The sequence below is a fragment of the Zeus faber genome (genome assembly GCF_960531495.2).
Source record: "Zeus faber genome assembly, chromosome: 7".
NCBI classification, from domain to species: Eukaryota; Metazoa; Chordata; class Actinopteri; order Zeiformes; family Zeidae; genus Zeus; species Zeus faber.
The window spans coordinates 24709019-24732739 of record NC_137203.1 but is presented as its reverse complement, the minus strand read 5'-3'; the positions used below and the strand labels follow the sequence as shown (position 1 = coordinate 24732739).

The following is a 23721-nucleotide window of genomic DNA, read 5'->3' as shown; positions in this document are numbered from 1 at the left end:
TTTCACCCCCTAGCCCACCCTTCCCTCAGCAATGGAAACAAGGACACAGCAAAAGACAGAAGCTAAATAAGAGAATAAAAATACCGTCTTTGGCCAAGTCGGCCAACTCTGCCTTGTGGTCCGCTTCCTGCTCCATGGCTTCCTGTTCCTCGATGGTGCCCTCCTCATCTGGCACTATGAGAAAATACACAACAATTAAAACACAAAGGCACATAATAACTTAGACGCAAAGTTACAACTCTAGTTTGACACCTACCGTCTTCATCAAGCAAAGAACTAAGTTTTCTTTTCCTGGTTGAGATGCTCGGCTCCTGTAATATATGCACATTATGTGTATGGATACATCCACATATTTACAACACTAACAACAGTTTTTCAGTGAGAGGATTTAGTACAGCACTTACCTCTTTTTCAGATTTCTCTACCTTCAACTGAGCAGGCCCTGAAAAAAACAACAATTATTGTTATTTACTGTATTTAATCAGGCATGGATGGGCCAAATTCAGACCAGAACTTATCATTTAGTTTCAACCACTATTGAACTGGTGGCTAATGCAGGGTTAAAGAAAAGCTAATAGTACAGTTTATCTTCTAGCACAGTTACAACATAGTAATGCCAACAGAAGTGTTATTATGATCCCAAGAAACATAACAATCTGATGTTTTGAGGGGCACAAAAATGTCTCAACAACTGTCTTTGACTGAATCTGTGGGTTATACCTTTGCTGGAGGCTTTCTGTAGACCGAGGGCTTTCAGCCGCTTGTCATAGATTTCAAATTGGAGTTTAATTTCAACAACCTAAAAGACAAAAAAAGAGAATTACTCATATGAACGTACAATTATTTATAAATTCGAACATATAAATTGCTATATTGGTAACACAAAAGATATACCTGTTCAATGTTAGACCAGAAGAATTCCACCTCTCGGGCAATGGTGCTGGCAACGTGGCGGAGATGGATTTCCTCCTCTTTCTTGGAACTCTCTTTGTTTTTCCTCTGCTCTTGGTGGTGACGGGCACAGGTACGTACAAGCTGGAGCACATGAGTGAGATGAGCTTTATAGACGGCAACACTGTTTCTGAATAATAACTGACACAGGCCTCTGCAGCCATACCTTTTTGGCTGCTGCCTCTTTCCACCTCCTCTCCTGGGCAAAGTCAGCCGCCATCCACCGCATCTCCTCCAGGAGGTAGTCCCAGTGGGACTTTGGACGTGTGGCCTCCATGAGTTTGGGGAGCCTGCTGGCTGACCACTGGCCCTCTTTCCTCAGCTCAGAGATACGTTCGTGCACCTGGCTCTCCTGGGGGGTTACAGAATGTATGAGAAAATGAAAATAAGAACCTACAATTAAAAGAGAAATTATTCTCCAGGTTCTCCAACATAACTGTTGTAGAGATTAGGCTTACGCCACTAGGAATCTTTGTACTGTCACAACATTGTGAATGATTTTGTTTCTGTGAGTAAGAACACAACATCAGCGCTATAAACATCTGTTAGTTACCAGTTTGGCCTGCTCCACCTGCTTATCCTGGGTAACCTCCTGCGGGGACTGCATGGCTGGGCTCTGACCAAAGCCTCCCATCTTCATCGCGGAGGTGCCGTTGGTTCCAGCTAGTTTGGACTGGGTGCCTGGGTTGTTGTTGGAACCCGTTATTCGGAGTGGGCTCATGGTATGCGGGGATGGGACAGAGTTTGAAGTGGAGAGAGGGGCAGGAGAAATAGAGGACATGGATAAGGAGTTGGTCATCATCCTCTGTACCGGCTGCGCAGTCTCTGTCATAGGTCGAGTAAGAGCCACGGTCTGAGGAAGAGAGACAGGGGATAGCTGAATAAGACGATGTGTAAAACATTTTTTTATACTTTTGGCCTAATTAGAAAGGAATTTGGCATGGATTCAATAGATATTGAGATGGCTCACGATACGATTGTACATCTATATATGGACTTTTACATGGAATAACAATTGCTACCAATGTTTCAGCATACCATGAGATACATTGCTAAAACACATTTAATCTAATACAGACATTACATATTTCTGATTTCTGACTATGGTGGTATTTCATTTAAGCAGAAAACGGTTGCATAAGTTCCAAACAAATGGTATAACAATTTTCTAAATCAATCAGAAATTGAAACAATATGAATTAATTGTATTGGAGTATCACATTTCTAACCCAGCCCTATACATTGGGTTGGCTTCCAGCAGACTGACCGCTTGTCCTGATTGCAGCAGAGCCTGAGACTGCTGCTGCGCCTGAATCTGGAGGTGCAGGCCAGGCTGCATCTGCTGTTGAAGCTGGGCCTGCAGCTGGGTGTGGGGGTTGACTTGGGCCAGGATGGGCCCAGCTGCCTGGACCCTCACCTGAGCCTGGAGCTGGCCTGTGTTCTCCATCAGCTGAGACTGTTGGGAGAGGGCCAGAGGCAGACCTGCCATGGGAATGGCACCCTGGGGCAGCCTGCCAGGCAGCTGTGGGGGAGGGGTGTGTAGGCTGGCAGCGTTCTGGACTGGAGGCCCCTTGGATGGGTCATACTGCTGCTGGTTCTGTTTCTGTCCTGCAATTTGGACTGCTTGGGGTGTTGGCGGCATTCCGCCTAGGTTACAGTAAACCAAATTATAAGAAAAAATAAAAGGGAAGTGTGGAGAATGAGATAAGAAAGAGGGTTATAATCCTTCTTTAAGTAATCATCTAATCTTTCTGTTAAATCTATTATCATCATATATTTGCTCCTTTTGCTAGATTAAAATGTTTTAAATGCAATGAAATGTTTGTTCTGGCTTACCGTTCAATATAAAAGATCAGATAAAAAATAATCGTAATGGTTCAAACACAACTATTAAATTCGAAAAGATAAGGAATTGTTCATCTCAATTCAGTGAATCACTGTTAGCTTCGGCTATTAGAGCTCCTCAGAACCTCGCCTCCATGAACTACATGTACTGTATGAAAAACCAGCAGGGAATTACCTCCTGCTGGTTGCAGAGTGGAAACTAATGAAAATCATACAGCAAAATGATTACAGAAGAAATGAAATCAATGTGACCATCTACAAATCTCAAATAAAACACTACTTTGATTAATGCAAAAACCAAAACATTGCATTTTAAAATGCTGAGAGGATGTGGTTTTAAAACATCAAAAGTAGTCATGCAGCAACACAGGTTTTAAAGGGAAGGTCGGGGAGGGGTGAGCGAGAGAGAAATTTGTTAAAAAAAAAAAATTATAAAAACTAGACAAAGTAAAAACACAAGGGGAAGAAAAGCAAAAAAATTTTAAAAAATAAAGAAAAGAGGAAAGGAGCAGACACTCACGAAAACACCATGTTTGGCATGCATGAAGCAATGTGGTTCTAGCGGAAACCGAGGCATCTGAATGCCTACTGGAGGACGATGCACAGCGACAGAAGCACAGAGGCGAGCAGAAGGACACACATGGGGTCTTGCAGATAGCAGGCCTAAGCGGAGCTGTGCACACTAAAGCAGCGCCTGCCTTACCTCCCTGCCCGTCAAAAAACCACCACCTGTCCTAGAGGACATCAACGCCTGCCCCCGACACGCCCGCATCGCCAAACACGCCAACAACGACAAAAACAACCTGGGTCGTAAACACAACTTCTCCGTATGACTGCCCGTATTTTTAAACCGAGGGAAAGAAGCCAAGTCAGAACAGAATGCCATGGAATAACACGTTGTGAAACCGACAAAATGAGAATGTGATCTTTAAAAGGAAATTTAAACAAAGATAAAGAAAAAGACAGCACTCCTGGTGATGAAACAGATTTAACTGAAGATTGATATGATTTTGAATCCATGTTGACAATGCGAGGACGGACAACGGAGAACAAGGAATGAAGAAGTGACAATGAGAAACCAAAAAAGGAAGCACGACAAGTGAACTTGTCGGATGACGAAAACACCCCCCGCTGGGAGGAAAATCAGTGATTTTCATTTGTCCAGCGTTTCCACTTTCCCAATTTATGTCTATCTGCCTCCAAATGAGTTGACAAAAGCCATTGGACCGGGAAAAGGCCGTCCAAACAGAGACGACTGAGAAGAATAAACTTGGGATGGATAAAGACTGATGAAAGATAGGGAAAACTAAAAAAGATAAATCAAATCATAAGACATGGCATCTTCCCAGTGTGTGGCTACTCTTCTTCAGAGTTGAAATGTCTTCTTCCCACATTTTGACAAGACTGCTGGTGCTGGTGGAGCTAAGCCTGAACCCGTGGCCTTTCGGGAACTCCAGCACATGGATGAAGATCGGTTTGTCGATGCTGCTTGGAGAGCTTTTTTTGTTTGTTTGTTTTTGGAGACGATGCACGGACTCAAGTGTTTAGTTTAAGGAAGTACTGGGCTACGTCCTGCAGCATCGATAAGGAACACACAGCGGCCTGGTTGTAGCACTCCTACCTTGCGCAGTTGGCATAAGCTGCTGGAGTGGAACGCCAGGTGATCCTAAAGGAGCTACACCAGGATGCTGGAAAATCAGCCCATGGCGACCAACTTCAATCCGGGACCTCTTAGCCTGATCTGGGATTTAAAACACACAATACCCTCAAAACGCACAGAAAGCACTCGGTACAGAGCAATGACCTTCTTCAGACCACACAGGTCACCTCTCCTTCCTCGGGTTAAGACGTCTCTACACAGAGCCCTAGTAGAGGATGCCAATATCTAAAAGCAGAAGCAATTAGAGGGGGAGAAAAAAAACAAAAACAAACAAAAGAAGAAAGCAAACAGGGGGGAAACAAAGCAACATATGAGACACAGGAGTGTAGGATCCTTGCCCTACCTGCTTGCATCATAGCCTGTTGCCTCTTAAAGGCATCCATGTCTCCTGGGTTGGTCAGCGTACCAGCAGGGTGACCCTGTGAAATACAACCTCTCGAGAAGTTAGTGAGGGACTTTCTCTATCAAAAAAAAAAAAACAACTCGATTCCATTCGAGAGGGATTCATTTAAATAACATCTTCAATTCTGTCAAGGGCTTTCAGACAAACATTGCTACTGTCACCTGAAACTGCTGCTGGTTTGAGAAAGCCGCAGAGACATTAGGTGGAAGCTGAGTTGCTATAGCAACTGGCGTTACTGCCTGGCCATCCTTTCCAGTAACGACTTTAACCTGCAAGAAGCCCAGATTTAAAAGTGGCATCACATGTGAGATTAACCAGATAAAAAATATATATTCCCCCCATGAGAAATAACCACTGGAATACCTCGTCATTAATGACCTCAGATTGTTCTTCCTCCTCTTCTTCATCTTCAAGGTCCAGGTCATTTTGTCTCAAATAAGTGTAGAGTGGAACACAGGGTTTCTTCTTGAAGGCCAGATAGTCCATCATGTTTCCCTGAAGGTGCTGGAGGAAGAACAGCTCAATCAGGTAGTCCTTGAAGACCTCCTTCAGATTCTCCATTTTCTTAGCGTGGTGCTCCAGGCACTGCCTTCTCAGCTGGGTGACCTCTGGGTTTGAGGGGGCGACTTCCTCTAACTTCTTGGGTGTCTGCTTTTTGGTGGTGCCCACAGTAATACTGGTGGGAGTGAGAGGTGGGTTGGGGATCCCCTGGGAAGGATTGGAGAGTGGAATGGAAGAGGGCACAGTGAATGACGCTGTGGTTGCTGCCCCTACTCCTGTGACGACACCCTGTGGGGTCTTCTCAAATATCATTGGCCGTGCCAACTGTCCTTGAATGATACTGCTGATCTGTGGAGGTAGGTTGGAGGTAGTGATGTGGCCAGGGCTGCTGAGAGTAGACAGAGCTGTGCTGGTGGCAATAGGGCTTTGAGGTCCTAGGTGGTGGATGGTGCCGCCGGTTTGAGAGTGGGGCTGAGAAAGCCGACGTTCCCTGACAGAACCTGGTCCCCCTGACGTGGCAAGCTGAACATGTCCAGATGTGGCTGGAGCAATCTGGGCCAATCCCGTGCCATCCTGGTAAACAAAGTGGCCAGTTCCAGATGGACTACCTAGACTGATTTGTCGCACCAACATTCCAGCCTCAACAAACCTTGTTGGACTCTGTGCACAGACACCCAATGCTGTTGCAGGGGCTCCCGGTCGTGTCACTCCCTGAAGGGGGACGGGGCTGTGCTGCGTGGGGCTCTGGGGCTGAATGGGCTGTGGTACCGGCGAAGTGACTTGAATGTAGGAGGATGGAGCATGCTCAAACCTCCACTGTTGAGTGGTATGCTGAAAGCCAGGAGATGCAGGGTTCTGGAGTGGGAGTGGGGTTAAGGTGATCTGTTGGTTACCAGTCACCATTTGACCCACATTCTGTAGAGTGATATTCATGTTCTGGCCTGTGACAGGACTCCTACTCATGATTATTTGGTAATTGGGGGACTGTGGGGCTGAGGGGCTGGCTGCAGTGGTGAATGTAGTCACTGGTGACTGAGGGAGATTGACAGTAGCCTGCTGTTGAGTAACAACAATAGCTGGCTGCTGCTCCTCTGCTTCAGACCCACTGGCAGACTTCGATCTCTGGAGCTGGCGTTGCATGTTTTGTGATCCACTTCCATGGTGCATTGCGTTACACTGTTATTGTGCCTCTGTACAATCTGTGGACAGGGACAAAACCATATAAAATGTCATAATCACTGCAATATTTTCACCTCTGCCTAGGAGACTCAGGTTTTGACCTGCTTTAACTTGATGGCATAGAAAGAAATATATAGGAAGAAGGCAGGGGTGGATTTGAATCACATTTTATGGAATGGCACCATCAATGATGAGGATGAAATGACTACAAAACGGTACAAACCCAAAACCTGTCGGTACACAGGAATTTTGTTTCAATAGTCTCTTCATTGAACTTCATTCCGATTTGCATATCATTAATCAACGGAATGCTTTTAATTAGATAATGACCTATTGTTTACACCTAAATGTGGTGGCAGTCCTTACTCTGTTGTAGCATCTCATGCCAAGAATATGTATGTTTTTAATGTCCCCCTAAATGTACAGCTATCTATGGTTTGACAGCTGTCACATTTAAAAACAAAATCACCATGCACCGGTGCAGGTGATGAAATAAAACAAGGTATTGCACTTCCACTGTTATTTGAGAGTATACCCAACGTCTATATACAATCCCTACAACTGAGGTTAATTTATATTTACATGAAAAATATTGTATTTTTCTTGACTGTGTAAAAGCAACAATTAGGACTGCCACACTTACATAGGCATAATATATCTCTTGTAATAATACACTTCTACCTACTGAGTGCGCCAATTATTGGAATTGAACAATGGAACAAACATTCAGGTAGCGATATTTCTAACATTGGTTTAAATGTCCATTCAGTTTGGATGGAAACTTTTTTTTAAAAGCTCGCGATTTGCTCAAATAATGACGATCAGGCGATTATTACATTATCATTATCATTATTAGTGACAGCTTTAGCGGCGATTGTGTCGCCTGATCGCTGGAATCGCAGTATGTCACAAAAATGTCACAAAGGATGTTTCTAATCGATAATGGCATTCACGACGGAACAAATATTTTCTTCAGAATAACTGGCTTCAGAGTACTAATAATTGTGGGTCATGTCGTAATAACAGAATAGTTTAGACCTAAAATCCTTTGTTATCCGTGCCCGCATGTATACATCCTACATCTTCTTATGGATCGAAGAATCCATATATACATCCATAGCAACCATACTGCCACCCAGTCCCTGCCATAGCCTTTTAATTTGATGCAGTGAATAGAACGCATTATGTATATTTTATAAAGGTTTCTATATTTTAATAATCTTCATTACCTTTTGTTTTTCTTAGATTGGCAATCATTGTATGACAATTGTCTGTACAACAAGGCAACAGCTTTTCACAAGACATTCCTTGTGTATGATGATGTACTTGGGCTAATAAATATATTTTGATTGGAATTCTGACTTCAATTTTCTACAGTCTCCTGCTCAGTGGGACGTTCATTGTTTGCTAACGGCGTTGACTCCCACCTCAAAACCGAAACCAGCGATACAAATCCAACATTGCGTGGTAGACGTGCGTCTCTGCGACATGTTACGGTTAAGGCAATACAAATACGACATACATGTTGTAAATATTGGGACGCTCACATCCGTAATACTGAGATTCATGTCATTCCAGTAAATAACACCTAGCCGTGCTACTGGAAGCGTGCTAGCTGATGCTAGCTAGTGTTAGCTTATTCCCGCTAACAGGCCAGCGCTGGATAATTGTTTTAAAAACCACAACAGAGGCAACTTACGGGGAGCGGAGCATCAGACGTCGTTTCTACAAGTCCTAAATCATATTTACAAAGAACTCCCAGCTATGACCGAGGGGTGTAGTGTGAGAAATAAAATATCGCTATTGCCGGTAGCTCCTCAATGTTTTGGGCTGAGCTCATTGAGAAACATGGCGACGGTTGCTCCCTCTCGCGCGACCCGGATGTGCTTGTCCCATATACGGGAAGTAGCGCAGCCATGAAACGGGGCTCTAAACTATAGAAAGACAGAGACAGGCGGCGATACCATAAATATTTATTTCCATCAGCCTGCAGATTTAGGGCGACATGAAAACGTTGGCATATTTGCGTGGCAGTGCTAAAATACAGTAAAAAAAAAAAAAAAAAGTCAGAAAATTCAACATCTCTTATTTGCCAAAATACTGTCTACAATCAGTGCAGGGCAAAGCTGCTCAGCCATGAATGCATTTACAGACAATATTTTCCATCTCAATAAAACACACACACACACACACACACACACACACACACACACACACACACGTCAGCTATCCTACAGGGAGGGCGAGTTTCAAACATCTTCATTAGAAATTAAACTCAATTAGACATTAGACATTCAAACACAATGAAATAAATACAAGATAAAAGGTGAAAAAAACAAAACAAAACCCTCCAGTTTACTCGTACGGTACTAGAAGCCATGAAGAATGTAAACTCTACTTATAATACCTTATTAAAACCTTGTTGGCGGGCCAACACGCTGCTGTCCCGCTCTTCATCTCACGCCTCGCAGTCACGGACATAAACAGCAAATCTGAGCAGCTTTGCGACACGTGGCATTATTTGGTCTTTGCAACATTCTGACTCTTATTAACCCATAGATTTTATACAGTACACGGAATACACCAATGTTCCAAACACACGTAAAAAGAATCAGCAGTTTAAGGCTCATTTCAAGTAATACAATTAAAGAAAAAATAAATAAAAATCTTGCGGGGTCATTGTCCTCTGTACAAAACGCTAGCGTCCCGTATCCAGTTTTAACAAACGTAAGCCTCAGAAAAATATCACTCGAGGGTAGTAGGAGAAACAAAACAAACATTTCGACCCCCAGCAGCCCCGTGTCACGCTCCCTCTCAGTCGACTGTGCACCACCAAGGGAAATGCTGATGCTGGTAGCGGCCGTCTTCCCCGCCAGGATGGACAAAAGTGCCTTTTTTTTTTTTTTGGTGAATCAAAGACTCATACTCGCTGGGCGTGCGTCGCTGCAGCCTCAACTCAGGGCACCGAGGACACAGTGGTCTGCAGCGTCAAGAGTCGTCGCTCAATACACTGTTTACCTGAGGGATGATAACACTCACAACATTAGATAAGCACCACCGGTTAAAACAATCTGCCGCAATCAAATAGCATCATTTGGATTCTTTTTTTTTGTGTGTGCGCCGACTCGTACATTTCTCGACGCTGCTGACATCCTGCTGCTGTGTGAGGATGCGGGACAAGCCCTCCATCAGCACCAGGGCTTTCTGGTAGTGCTGGACCGACTCCGCTCCGGAGTGGAACATCTCATCGAGCGCCGCAGACTGCACCTGCACACAGCGACGACACGTGTGTGTATGCAGATCCCAATGGCATCACGACCACTAATTTCACATTCTGTCGATACCTTGTCGCGTACTAAAACCTCATTGGGCAGTTCCTGGGGAGTGGATTAGGCCTAATCTTGAAACTAAATCACACTTTTAATCTGGTCTAACCGAAATGGCCTTTCACAGTCATGGTTTAAGATAGTCTCAGACTTGCCCTAGTCCTGGTTTAATAGATCTGATTTCCAGAAGGAGGATTAGAGATAATCTAGTTCTAAGTGAAGTCTTGAATTAAACCTGGCCAGAGGCAGGCTTATCTTTGGATGAATGGATGTGGCGTCCAGATTGACCTTGATAATAGAGAACATGGATGATATGGACTAACAGCCGCACCAAGACCAGACAGAAGGACGACATGACTAGTCCTTCATGACCTTAGTCTAGGACTTACTAGTCTAGAACTAATTCATCTCAAATCAAGCAATCTCTCAGAAAGGCGTTTTTTCCCATTTCTAGATTGGATTATATTAGTCCTGATTTAGATAAAACCCTGTCTGTGAAACCGCCCCAACATGTTCAATAACAAACAAACATGGGCGCAAATGGTTCGCAGCTTTTAATGTTCAAAGAATGTTCTTTAAGTTGACCTCCCTTTCAGTATACTTTACAGTACACTGAAAACCTCGTCTCACTGTTTGTTTTCAACAAGCAAGTTCCTCACATTTTAAAATGCTGACATGGGTGATCCAAAATCATCCTGTCCTGACAACTGAGGACCCTTCAAAATGCTGTGTGGTAGCATTTTAATTCGATTTTGGTCAGAATAGAAAATGTCCAGGCCTATCCCTTCAGGATTCATTTTGCACACATCAGTTTTTAAATCCTAACGCTACTTGTGACGTGAGCTCACCATGTGCACAGTGTGGCTGTAGATGAGCTTCTCGGCTGTGATGCCGTCGAAGCGATCCATCAGCTTCTGTTTGCCGAGCAGGAAGCTCTGCAGCTGAGCGTTGAGGGAGCGGCAGAGCGTCACACAGGTCTTGTACAACTCGTTCAGCTTCCTGATCACTGCAGCCAGAACACACAAAGTCTTTAGAAACACTGGATGTTTCAAATGAACCAATCCGGTAACATTGGATATACTATCAAGCCTTGTCTTTTTTCCCCCTCTGAATATAACCATTGCAATAACAGTCGCTTACCTTGCTTTACTGTGGCTGAGGGGACGAGTTGGCCCTGTTGTATATTCTCTCTAGCCGTGTGCAAGGCTGAGGATAGAAATTCCTCAGCCTTCATATACAACACCAATTGCTCTGCATGGCTGGGATATGAAAAAGAGAAATAGTAAACCACACTTTTTCCAGAAAATTGGTTCAAGATTTCGGTTTTGTGTGCAATGCCTCCCCATGCGCCTCACCTCCACTCTCTACTCAGGAGGCTGATTTGATCGGCCACCAGGCTCTGCTCCAGGAAAGAAACGTCGGGACTGGTGCTTGCGCCCAGCCCGGGGTCTTTGAAGGACGCCACCTCCATGATGCAGTGCACAAAGGCCAGCGTGAAATAGAGATCACTCAGAGTGTCCGTGTGCACCTGCTGTGGTAAGCAAGTGAAAAGCCGATGCATTACTGTCGATATTGAAACCGAACCGCTGCGGAAGAAGTGCTATTACTTCCACTATGGCAAATTGCCTCATCTAGGAAAAAGTTCCTATGTAAGACTGTGTGTATCACTACCTCCATCAGCATATCTTCTTGGAACTCTGGAGGATGAAATTCCGGAGCGCTTTGCGGAGATGCGTCCATGGCCTCGCCATCGCTCTGTCTGCGCGGCCTCCTCTGAAGGAAGTGGCTGCTTAATAGCCAGTTCGAGCTCATGTAGCTGGGAGACTCTAGGGACAGGTTGACCGCACACAGGCTGATTGGAAACTAATAACCATGTTACGATGACTTTATAAGCGTAAAAACCCAACAACCCAACCTAACAATCTAAATTCTAAAACATTTAATCTCAAATAATTTAACAGATTGATCAATCAATCAATATATGATAATTATAATATTCCATAAATAGGATTTGGACATGTTGTTTTGACCAATGACATTGTAATAAGTCTGTGTAAACACAGGATAATGTCTAGGACTCTACCTGGGAACATCCTGGCGTCCGGGGGAGTGTTTCCTCTGGATGGGGTCCCCACAGTAAACACCAAGGGTGTGGGACTGTGAGACCCTTCCAGTACTCTGAGGTAACCACTAGGTGGAGCTGTAGAAGAACAAAACATGAGCCGCGATGAGTCACGAGTAAAGCTGTGGCTGAGGATTTGACCCGTAAGTACACACGGCCAAGGCCACGGCCCAGGTCAACTGCAAATTGGCAGACTCACTTCTCAAACCGCTGATTCACTCTCCATGGCTAATGTTTACGAGGGTCAAAGCGAAGACAAGGCTTTCAAGGCTCATGTCATGTTGTGGCACTTCGTTTTTTGTTTGTTTTGCTTTTATCTATTACCACCAGAAGTTGTCGCTTGGTTCTTATTTATATCACACTACACATACATAGCATATCATATAACAACCGACTTCCTCCATTACCTGTCACGGCTCCTTCCGGCAGCTGAGTTCCAAAGGCGGCCTTCAGAAGCATATCAGACAGCCGGCCCGCACTCAGTGACCTGGACATCCAATACAGCCGTGGAGGCCATCAGAGGCATTTTAATGATTCATTAAATGACATACGGTACACGCAACATCTCCAGGCCCCAATGAGTGTCTTTCCAATTCCAATGATACACTTATAATTAAACACTTGTCCAAGTCAATACACAAATGTCCAATTTCATGAGATATTGATTAAATCATGTATTTATTAGAATGCCTCAAAAACAGCATGACATTTAATTGTAATTGGAGAAAATCTCTAACCTTTTGAAGGGGCCCTTCCTATTCTCCTGTGTCCGGATGAGGACGGCCTGGGAGCCGGGAGAGGAGCCGTGGACTCGCAGGTTTGGGACTGTCCTTGTTCGGCTTGGAACTGATGGTAAAGCCTGCTCGTCAACAGAAAATTCCAAGTTACAGAGATACATGTCGTTGCTTTGTGAAGGCATAATGAAACATTCATTCTCAGTCATTTTAATGAGTTGCTTGTGTCTGTGAGCTGAGGAGAATGGACTGTGTATTCTTTATGTGCACCTTATGCCTGCAAGTGGAGCTGTGCTGCATTCCAGTCCTGGTACTGAACGGGCTGTTGGCTTCGAAGCTCATAGGGGTGCTTCCCGCTTAAGACACAAGAGAGTTTCCAAAGGTGATCATTTAGATTAGAATAGAGATGAGAATTGAATGAGCACGGTGTGTAAAGCAAAAAAACAAAACAAAACATGAGAAAGTCCTTGTAGCCTGCTCAGCACTTTGATATGTGATATCTAATAATTTAAACATATGTTTGTTTTTAGGTGAAAGGTTTAGAATTTCCAGCACTCAACAGCCCGATAAAATCATGGCAAAAAATGGCATGGCAATCTCAAAGATTTCCGTTTCATTGTTTTTTTGGCGGCAAGTATGGCAAAAAGTGGTAATTGCAGGTGTGTTTTTGGACCTCACCTCCCAGAGATCCAAACAGTGCCTCACCTGTGTGACATCAGTCAGGTTGGAGGTAGTATCTGGGTCACGCCTCCATAACAATTTTGAGGTTGCCAGTACACATGAATGCCTGAATTTGAATGCATGGCGGGAAAGTTGCCAGACCCGCTTCTTAATACTCAGAATACTGCCAATGCAAGGGCTTTCATCAGTGGGCCATAGGGTCAATCGCCTTTGTGGTACCTCATTCTGCGATAATGACTTAACAGACATTTAAATTAAAATCTTCGAGACTAGCACTTTAAGACAGGTCATTAAACCGTCATTGTGAAGTCAGGGGCCATAAGCTCAAGGTTAGTAAAGCATGTTAATGACCAAAAATAACTAGAGAGGGTATAAATGTTAAGGCTAAAATGGCCTTTTCCCTATGAACTTACTATGCAACTGTACACATGTGACAAGGATAGCTGGAAAGTAGGCTTGGGCGATTGTGTAAAATCCAAATTTTATTGGGAAGGTGGTGTTGGTGGTGCGCCCGCGTGAATTGAACATAAGGTAATGTGGCAAATGGGGTCTCCCTGTTACAGAAGTGCAGGATTTACACAAAAGCATTAAGTTCCACAGCAATAGGAGACGTGCGTCCCCCGTCAGGACAGTATGTTTTATTTTGGAACGGGGCGGAACGGGACAGTTCCTTAACTTGGCTGTGTTTAAAAATTGTGTTTCCTACATGTAGGTAACAAAAGAAAAAAAATAGACCTAAAATAAAAAGACAGGTATGGGGAGTCAGGAACCGGCAGGCGTGCAAGATGCACCGCTGTCTGGAGGAAAAGATTAAAATCTGCTCCAATTCTGAGTGAGGTTTATGTTTTTCATTTTCCATACAAGTAAGAATCTAAGGAAATCAAATAAATCAAAATCATTCTCTATGAGATTATATTATATAATGCTATATTAGAATCACAAAATTTGAATATAGAGCGAGGAAGTGAGATCCCATCACAAGTGGTTACTCGACAGCGCTGAGTGGAGAGGGCGAGAGCCTCCACCCCCTCTCTCCTGCCCTTACACCATTTCAAAACTCTTCTTTCTCTTTACTTTCAATACAAGACGTTTTACCCGGCAGATAAATAAACTGTCTGTCATCAATGTCCATTGCGATCGATGGAGTCAATCGCCATCGGTGGAGTCGATCGCCGACTGAATCGTAAATCCGTCCGAGCCTACTGGACAGTAAATAGAGCAACAAAACACCACGGCCTACCTTGTGGAGAGGACTGCGGAGGCTGAGCCCCTCCCAGCTCCTGCCTGGGGGAACGGAGGACAGGACTAGGACAGGTCTGATTGCCAGCACTGGCTCCTCCTGGGGAGCGTCCACCGCCGCTGCTGGCACAGTAGAGTGTGGCCCTAGTAACAGAGGCTCAGAGTTATAGTCCAATCGTTTGTGCCATTGTAGCCATTCATCACACACACTTTCTCTGAGGACTTTACAGGCCTACGTTTACAAGACAGTTGGAGAACAACCCCCGACGCTTAAGCCATCAGACGGACAAGGGAATCCCTCAAATAAATCCCCATCAGGAAACAACCCTCTCTCCCTTCTAGGATTATCCAAGGTGCAACAGTTGACAAGCGGGTGACATATCACTCCAATAGAAAACAACAACCACAGATAGAAGAGTGAAATGGGGGGGGTTGTCCATGCCTGGTGGAGCCATGCAGGCCAGCAGGTTGTAGGTTGTGCTCAATGCGCTGGTAGTTGTGGATCTGGGTTGGGACGGGGATAGGCACCGACTGGTGGTAGTTGCTGCCGCCGAACTCCACTGGCTTGCTACACAGAGAACCAGAGGAAGGATAAAAAGACAATGAAGAACGGGCAGTGGAATATTTCAAGGGCAGTCCTGAAACAACCATGTCATTAAGTGCAACTGAAATATAAAATATAAGAAATATAAAAACATTATTGAAGGAACTAAATGGCACTCAACTTGATTCTCTCTATTAATGATATATAATAATTCAATGCACACAACACTATACTATATTTTACAATGCCTATTTAGTCTCAAAGACCTTTCTCTTACCTTCTGGGTTTGTTGACAGAGGGAGAAGTCCTGTCTGCAAGGCTGACATCTCTCTCCGACTGCACTGAAGTGCTGGGAAACCACACAAAGCAACACCTTGACCCACTTGTGTATCAAGACAACCTCACTGCATTTATGCTTTTACTTATTAGTTGTAAAGGGGTATTGTATGGGTAGTTGTAAAGTATTTTGTATAACTCACCCACTGTATATGAGGCTGCCTTCTAAAAGAGACCCATCTCCCATTTCACAAGTGTATTCATCTGCAAAGCAGTGAACATAGTGAGTGACCACAGGGGACTGATGCAAAGGGAGCTTCATGGTAGAACATTTTGAATCAAAGTGATCTTACTGGCAAGGTGGGCCGGCACCATGACAAAGTCTTCCGTGTAAGATGAACCATTGCTGCTGTCCTGCTTGGCCGCCTGCTTTGGCAGCGTAGGGGAGGGCAGGGTTTTTGGCTTGACTTGCTGCAGCTCTCCATCGGAATGCTACGGAGGAGTGGAGAAAAAAGTAAAGGGGATGTTCGATTGCAACGCCACTTCCAGCAAGGTTCATTCAGGTGAAGTGTATTAATATTGGGTCTTAAACAGACATCCTTCTCCTGATCCTAAACTACGACAATCCCATAGCAAAATGTAACTAAATCTAACATAACACCTAAACATCACAATTAATTTATAAAGAAGGATTTCCACAACTAGGATTCACACTTTACATCATCACAATTACTGTTACGCCACAAGACCCAATAAACGTAACTGACTTTAACCATAAGCACACTGGCGATGTGGAGGGCAGAACAGAGATTGTTTCTATGGTACAGTAACACCAATTGCAGTCCATGTGTACAAATTTCTCAATCCATGACGCTCGATAAGGTGAACTAAAGACACAATTTCACCAAAAGACATGAACATGATAGTGGAAATTATGTCACAAATGAGTATGTTCCAAGGTATGGATAAAAATGACACGCGAGTGAATAGTGGGACCTCACAAAATGATCATTGATTCGATTTCATTTGGTATGAGGTTCTGTGCCAAGCCGCTTTCTAAAAACCTTCCAGTAAATGAATACATTGGGTGTACATACTTGAGGGGAGGCTAGGTGGGAGGTGGATGAGCCGCTGCAGGAGCTACCAGAACCCGAGCTGGGGTAGGACGGTAGCATGGGCACTGGGGAGGCTGCAAAATGACGCAAGGAGGTATCGGTGTTAGGGATCAGAAACTCAGCACCTTCGTAGATCCAAATTTATACCCTTGGTCAATGCATCTACGTACACTTCTTTGGAGATGGACTCAATGCCAGGAAAGGATGATGGAAAAACTCATCTGTTGGAAATGGGAATTTAGAAATCGACACAGATTCTGCAAAATCTGTGAAATGTGGGGAATTCTTTGATATTTTGAAGTCTACGCCTGGGAGGAAAGGCGTACCGAAGTTCATGCGTTCCTTGTGGTTCCTCTGCAGTAAGCCCAGGAGCAAATGTCGCAGGTTGCTGGAGGTCTCCTGCGGGATGCTGACAGAAGGACATGCAAAGTTTGTCGTTCAGGTTATATTTTCACTGCCTGCTAGTCCATATTAAAAAAAACAAAAAACTCTTAAGGAAAAACAACCGTACAGGATACATGCGAGAAACCAAACAAACCTAACAAAATATATACTCTGCTTTAGAGGAAGTTATTATGTGGGGTGAGACCTAGGGCAGGTGGGGAAGAAGGTATCATTCTCAAGAAGAGCTCAGAATATAGGAACTGTAGGGGCTGAATCGTGCCGGTGTGGTTAAAGAAAGGAACTAATGACCTTTAGTTTAAAGTTGCAATAACATAAATGACCTCTCTGTGCAGGTACACATAATATGCATTTAATATACTTCAGCTGCTATTCCCAATGATTCAATCACACAATCAATCTTCATAGAGCAATTTAAAACAAAAACGATTTAGCCCCAAAGTGCTTTAGACAGGACAGGGATACAATTACAATTTTTTTCAGGTTTCTGGGGTTTCTTTGTATTTTTGTGCTGTGTTAATGCAGCTCAGAATACCATTGAGGTCAACATGAACTTCAAGTACAGTTATGTATATGTATTTTGTGTTTCTAAATAAATTCTCAGGGCACCATAACACCTAGAGTTAATATTTTGTGTATTCTGTTTACATCTGCTAAGCTATGTGGGTCATGTGGAAATTGATCGCAGTGCAGGGCACTCGCTGACAGCTCAGAGCAGTTAAAAATAGAGTGACAAGAAAACAACAACACACACACACACACACACACACACACACACACACACACACACACACACACACACACACACACACACACACACACACACACACACACACACACACACACACACACACACATTATCATGGCTGTGAGCCAAATATGTAATCACAAAGCAAACAATGTGCACAGCGGGCCATTTGAACAGTTTCCAGCTAGGAGGAGAGAACATCAAAAGGTGAAGGATTCTCAGAAGGAATCTCTTATAAAACCCAAAGCAGGCCAACAGGAATTTACCGCGGTGACATTGATGCACCCTGCAAGGTTTACCACATGAAATAAGCCATCAGTAATGCATGAGGGATTAAAGCAAGAGGTCCCAAAAAACCCTTTTAGTTGATGTAATGATAATGTGTTGTGGTGCATTACTACTGTGTAGGCCATGTGAAAGTACTGGGAGAAGATTGTCTGTGCATGTGCGTGTCAATACATGTGCTTGGAGACAAAGGACCCAACCGCCCATCAACCGGACGGTCTGGTAACATACTGTATTACGACATCATGCCCAAAACACCTGCGTGTGGGTGGGACTCCGGAGGCACTAACCTGGGGATGGGGTTCCTGTTACTTTCATAGAAGAGACGGAGCTCCTGGGGCGTGCTGGCCTACACACACACACACACACACACACACACACACACACACACACACACACACACACACACACACACACACACACACACACACACACACACACACACACACACACACACACACACACACACACACACACACACACACATACACGATCACTTACGTTTGAAATTCATTGGTTTAAGCCGCAGCTAACCCCAAAACAAACAAGTTGGTTAATTTCTGTCAATTCACTCTACCATAGATCGGAATGGTAGCTAAATGAATGAAGTCAACAACACCGCACCGTGGTGGACAGCTCCAAGCTTGCTGTCAGGAATAGCGCCCTGAGTCATTCTCAAGGAATACGCATTCAAGGAAAACTGCAACATGAATAACCCCAACAGCTAAACAAAGATTGCGAAACAAGAACCGTTACCTCCGTGTTGACTCCTGACAAAGATAAAAAATGGACTTTGCAATAAACGAAGCTAGCTCACTTGCCAAAACCATGCACATGTTTCCAACGGTCTTGTGGCAGAAAGTAATACTCAGAGCTGTGAGACAATATTTACCCTGAGTTCACAGTCTTGGCCCAAAGCCATTTCCGCATGTTCTGTAAACAAGGCTCTCTCCTAGCGAGTGGGCAAGTGGTTCCAGCATTTTCCAAACAACAAGTCAGGGGTGGAGATGTGGGGATCGTGACACCAAAGATGGCAGGTGATGTTTGCTGGTTATAACTCGGATTTTGATTGGGATTCATGTTTTTGGACTGAAAGCAAAATAATGATGTTAAGGACTTTCTGTGTGTGTGTGTGTGTGTGTGTGTGTGTTGTGTGTATCACTCACATAAAAAGGGGCCTTTCCAGTCAGACACTGATAGGCTACAGTTCCTATACTCCACAGATCAGCCTTGGCATCATAATTCTGAGACATGATGACCTCAGGGGCCTGCATCCAGACAAGCACAGATTAGAGTGAAGGAACAGCATGACACTCGTACCTCGCTGGCAAGGTAAACTAGGCCAATAGGCAATAATCCTTACCATGTACATGGGAGAGCCGCACAGTGTGGCCGCCATGGTGTTGGTCTGGAGGTGGCGTGCAAACCCAAAATCGGCTGCGGACGGAGACAAGGGAGGTAGAAATCATCACCAAACACCCCCGACACCAGAAACAGAAACTCACTAATCCCACAGCTCCATTTTACGCTCCAGTTCCTTTAAAGGGTCGAGCCAGTGGAGCAGTCTGCAAACAGCACACGCACCGATCTTGATGCAGGTGGTGTTAGGGCTAGACCGGCGGCCCTCTGGGTGGCAGAGCAGGATGTTCTGGGGCTTCACGTCTCTGTGGAGGATGCCTTTGCTCTGCAGGACCTTCATGGCCCGGGCGATCTGCTGCAGGAAGACGCGGATGGTGTCCTCGCTCAGGGTTCCCCGCACTACAGGGTCAAAGGGCAGAGAGCACACATGGACATCTGGCATGTTGGTAAAGACTAACCAATATGTATATAGGGAAACATTACTGCACAGAGTTCATAGAGACCTGTTTAAATCACATTTCAGCGTTTGGCTATTTAACCAAATCCAAAGGGTCCATATCTACCCATATCTATCATGGCTGTGTTGCCATGAAAGGCTTTGAGTCTCCCAAAAATTAACAGACTTGTGAAAGGGTAACTATTATTGCAGCATGGCTTCAGGGTTGGCTCTATTCTGTGTGACCATGTGACCACATCAGACATGCTAGATTCACAATATTTGCTCACAAGATGCAGTAAATCTAAGATGACGACGGGTGAAAATACACAACACTTAGCGGAACAGAATAACAACCTCTGAAGCAGTCATTTGGAAAAAGGTCACCCCCCACCCCAACCCACACAATTCCCTTCCTTCCCACCCCAACCCCGCCCTGTATCTCTATCTGCTGTGTTTTTCCACCCCAGGAGATAAGTGAGTGACAGATGGTACAAGATCACCCGGCAGCTCGAAGAACCTTTCCCAAGCATGACCGTGAGTGTGAACGGCAGAATGTGTCTCCTGGCACAGGCAGGTGGCGGGCACATGCATCCAAAATAAGGCGCGCTGGCACGCCGGCAGAATTAGACGGGATCAGCCATTTAAATAGACACATCGACAACGCAAGTGAAGTAATTTTAGTCCGGTGGATACCTTCCCCATGGCCTCATTCTTATTATTATCATTCCTGGGGAGGTTGTGTGAAACTGGAGCGGGGTTGTCAGGGACTTAGTTCAGAGAGAAAGCATTAGGATTCTGTGAACAAGGAGCATCCGTAATGAACGGCAAAAACAAATCAAGGTTGTGACATAGTGTCGGCAGATTTGAGCATATAGAGGGAAAATTGTTCACAATGCGGCGCACAGTGAATCTCAATTCCAAGGTGACACCGTCCTGCCTTGCCTGACCCGACGCTGTGTGCTCAAACAGAGTTCATCAAGGCTACGGAACACAATGACCCAACAACAAAGGTAAAGGTAACTTGCCAACAGATTGTTCTACAAGTGACGACCCGTGAGTTCCATCAGCAGGTCAGAGTCTGGTGAGAAGGCCCCCCTTGACACCTTTGCCTTTGACCGTAAAGCCTCGAGCACAACGCCGCAAAGAACCCAGAAGATAAACAATGGCGTGGGAGCCCAATATAAAGAACACTCACAGTGAAGATACTCGGCCAGGTCACCTCCATTGCAGTACTGAAAGACAAGAAAACAAGCAGTCCACGCCGGAGCATTGATTCGATTGTACATCATGCACAGAACCATGACAATGAAAGGAATTATTATCCATCTACATGCAGCTCACCTCCATCACAAGGTAAACACATCCCCCAATTTCCTGCGGGTTCAACCAAGGAAAAAACAAAAGTTTTCAACACTGCAAAGTACCTTTAATACACTTTGACTGGGCATCACATTTATTAACTATTCAGAGGGTCGTTATGGCAGCCCATACATAATATATTGTTTTAGGGAGAACCCTAAACACCCTTGCAATGTACAGTATATGAACAATCCATCAACGCCTGGTGACTGCACGCCATGTTACACAACACGTAACGTCAGCTCGCCACGATCCTATTTGGCCGAGCTCCATGGAATAAGTCAACGAGAGGTCCTCACCAATTTCACTTATTTATAGTGCCTGTGTGTTATATTCAAAGGCAGGTTGGTTTTATTTCACAGGGCAATGGACTTCTTCTAAACCTGTCTATTATACAAGAATACTCGCCGCTTAAATAACAGAAGAAATGAATGAGAGATTTTAGATGCTGGGTCAATTAACTTTAATCAACTTAGGCCTGTCTGGGAAGGTTCTTCCGGCCTCTCTTGGGACAGGTGTTAGATCTCCACATTGTGAGCTGACACTTAATAAGCCCATTTCATTTAGCAGCCATTGTTGAGCCCGGTAGGTTAGGGCTGCACCCGGCCATCTGTTGGAGATAGTGTGACCAAAAAGATCACTTCGGCTAAATGTCTGGCTGTCTGACAGGTGGCTTACAATTAAAACGGGACGGCAAGGACTCCTAAAACCAAGCACACTGTAAATGCAGGAAAAGAAAGAGCGGCCCTGTGTGAAGTTAAAGTTTGGAGGCAATACGCATCGGAATCTTTTTTAAATGTAATAAACGAATACTCTTCTTTTTAGATTAGTATATTTGAATGCTTGCTATTATTTGAACGCTCGCTGTTACATAGAATGTCTGCTAGTTGGCCTACAAAACCTACAAAAAAACTAAAAAACCCAGTGACACAGTATTGCCAGATATGCCATGACTTGCAATGTTTTGCACGTGTCAGCAAGTGTTTTGTTTGTTTTGTGTGTGTGTGTGTGTGTGTGTGTGTGTGTGTGTGTGTGTGTGTGTGTGTGTGTGTGTGCATGCGTGCGTGTGATCACGGCAGGCGATTGTAGTTTGTTGGAAAAATAAAAACGTATTAAAAAGAAAACACCAGTGTGAGGCTATTGAGGAGTACCTGGTAATCAAGGAGACCCACGATGTTCTCATGCTTGAGTTCCTTGAAGAGGGACACACACGCGCGCACACACGCACACACACACACACACACACACACACACACACACACACACACACACACACACACACACACACACACACAAACTTATCACCATAGATTGAGACAATACGACGCACTTCTTATGAGAAGACAGGCCTATAAGCATCTGGTTACCTTGAGTATCTTGATTTCTTTACCCAGCAGAGACTGGGACTTGATCAGGTTCTTCTTGTTGATGCACTTGATCGCAACTTCCAAATCGCGTTTCTTCAATAGAAACCACGTGGTAGCAGAAAATACAAGACGTTATTCAATTATAATTGTAATTATTACCATATGAATATAAATAATAACAATCATAATGACAACAATAATACAATTATAATAATGTTAATAATCAAACAGTCCTACCTCTCTGTGTCTACCTCTGAACACCACTGCAAAGGCTCCATGACCAATCAGGTCTTTCCTGTTGAACTCAAACTTGCCAACAGCCTCCATGGATTAAAAAATAAAAATAAAAGATAATAATAATAATAATAATAAAAAACGAGTTCCAGTGAAATCAAGAGTTTAAAGCAGCCAGTGAAACAGATCCGTTACTCCGCGCCTCAATGGTTCCCAGGCCATTGGTGAGATATTGCTCTGCACTCATGACCGAGCGGCTCCCTGATATATCAAATCAACTGGAAAGTATGGAGGGGAAAAAATTAAAAATTAAAAATAATAATAATAATAACAAATACAACGGTTGTCTCCCCTGACTATAGCCCGGCACACTGAACAACTTGAATGAACAAATGCTTTCCGGAAATCTGCGCTTCTTCAGACTGGAGCTTTGGGCAAGTTCCTCAGCGGAATCATGCGAAATTAAAACTCTTATTCCGGCTTCGTCTGTACTGCGCTTTCCTTCCTCGCCAGCCGGCGGCCACTCGAGTTATTCATACGGGACGCGCATGCGCACGCAGCGAAACCGCGAGTGCCTTTATGAAGTGCGTCTGCTCGCTGCTGCATTCCAAGGGGCTCGGAAATCAGCCAGTCCCCTACCAGTGTCCCTACCTCTGTTTGGGGGCGGCCGCTGCGTGTGTATTGGTTTGGCGAGCGTGCGAGCTCGACGCGCGTCCGCACAGGAGCCCAGGGGCCCAGGAGCCCAGGAGCCCAGGGGCCCAGGAGCCCAGGAGCCCAGCAGCCCAGGAGCCCAGGAGCCCAGGAGCCCAGGAGCCCAGCAGCCCAGGAGCCCAGCAGCCCGCGGAGTTGTCTTCCTATCGACGCCGGGCGCGTTTTTGAAGTAACAGAATACACGCAACGGTGAGAGCTTCGGACGCCGCTGCGGGTGTGCGCCGCATCGCTGCTGTGACGT

At 44.7% G+C, this 23721-nt stretch overlaps 2 protein-coding genes across 2 annotated transcripts in view; both read right to left on the bottom strand.

Moving 5' to 3' along the window:
- ep400 (E1A binding protein p400) overlaps positions 1–8374 on the bottom strand; it is a 36187-nt gene extending 27813 nt beyond the window's left edge. The window contains exons 1-13 of the mRNA XM_080004057.1: positions 8239–8374; positions 5223–6559; positions 5021–5128; positions 4800–4875; positions 4418–4537; positions 2219–2598; positions 1505–1804; positions 1118–1303; positions 895–1035; positions 721–799; positions 405–442; positions 257–311; positions 85–174 (exon numbers count right to left, since the gene is read on the bottom strand). Of these exons, the coding sequence (XP_079860183.1) occupies positions 85–174; positions 257–311; positions 405–442; positions 721–799; positions 895–1035; positions 1118–1303; positions 1505–1804; positions 2219–2598; positions 4418–4537; positions 4800–4875; positions 5021–5128; positions 5223–6527 (2878 nt within the window). The 5' untranslated portion in view covers positions 6528–6559; positions 8239–8374. The remainder of the gene's footprint in view (positions 1–84; positions 175–256; positions 312–404; positions 443–720; positions 800–894; positions 1036–1117; positions 1304–1504; positions 1805–2218; positions 2599–4417; positions 4538–4799; positions 4876–5020; positions 5129–5222; positions 6560–8238) is intronic.
- A 187-nt stretch (positions 8375–8561) lies between these two features.
- On the bottom strand, positions 8562–22862 carry ulk1a (unc-51 like autophagy activating kinase 1a; the record flags this gene model as incomplete). The annotated part of the gene is made up of 27 exons (XM_080004285.1): positions 8562–9557; positions 9671–9806; positions 10714–10871; positions 11006–11124; positions 11221–11396; positions 11537–11691; positions 11949–12065; positions 12395–12474; positions 12725–12846; positions 12992–13077; positions 14643–14785; positions 15084–15209; positions 15463–15534; positions 15665–15725; positions 15815–15953; positions 16559–16650; positions 16747–16797; positions 16903–16985; positions 18302–18360; positions 19178–19279; positions 19375–19448; positions 19596–19769; positions 21005–21041; positions 21151–21183; positions 22320–22361; positions 22536–22628; positions 22773–22862. The coding sequence occupies 27 exons, from the start codon at positions 22860–22862 to the stop codon at positions 9496–9498; spliced, it is 2682 nt and encodes an 893-aa protein (XP_079860411.1). The 3' UTR covers positions 8562–9495.
- Positions 22863–23721: the final 859 nt, after the last annotated feature.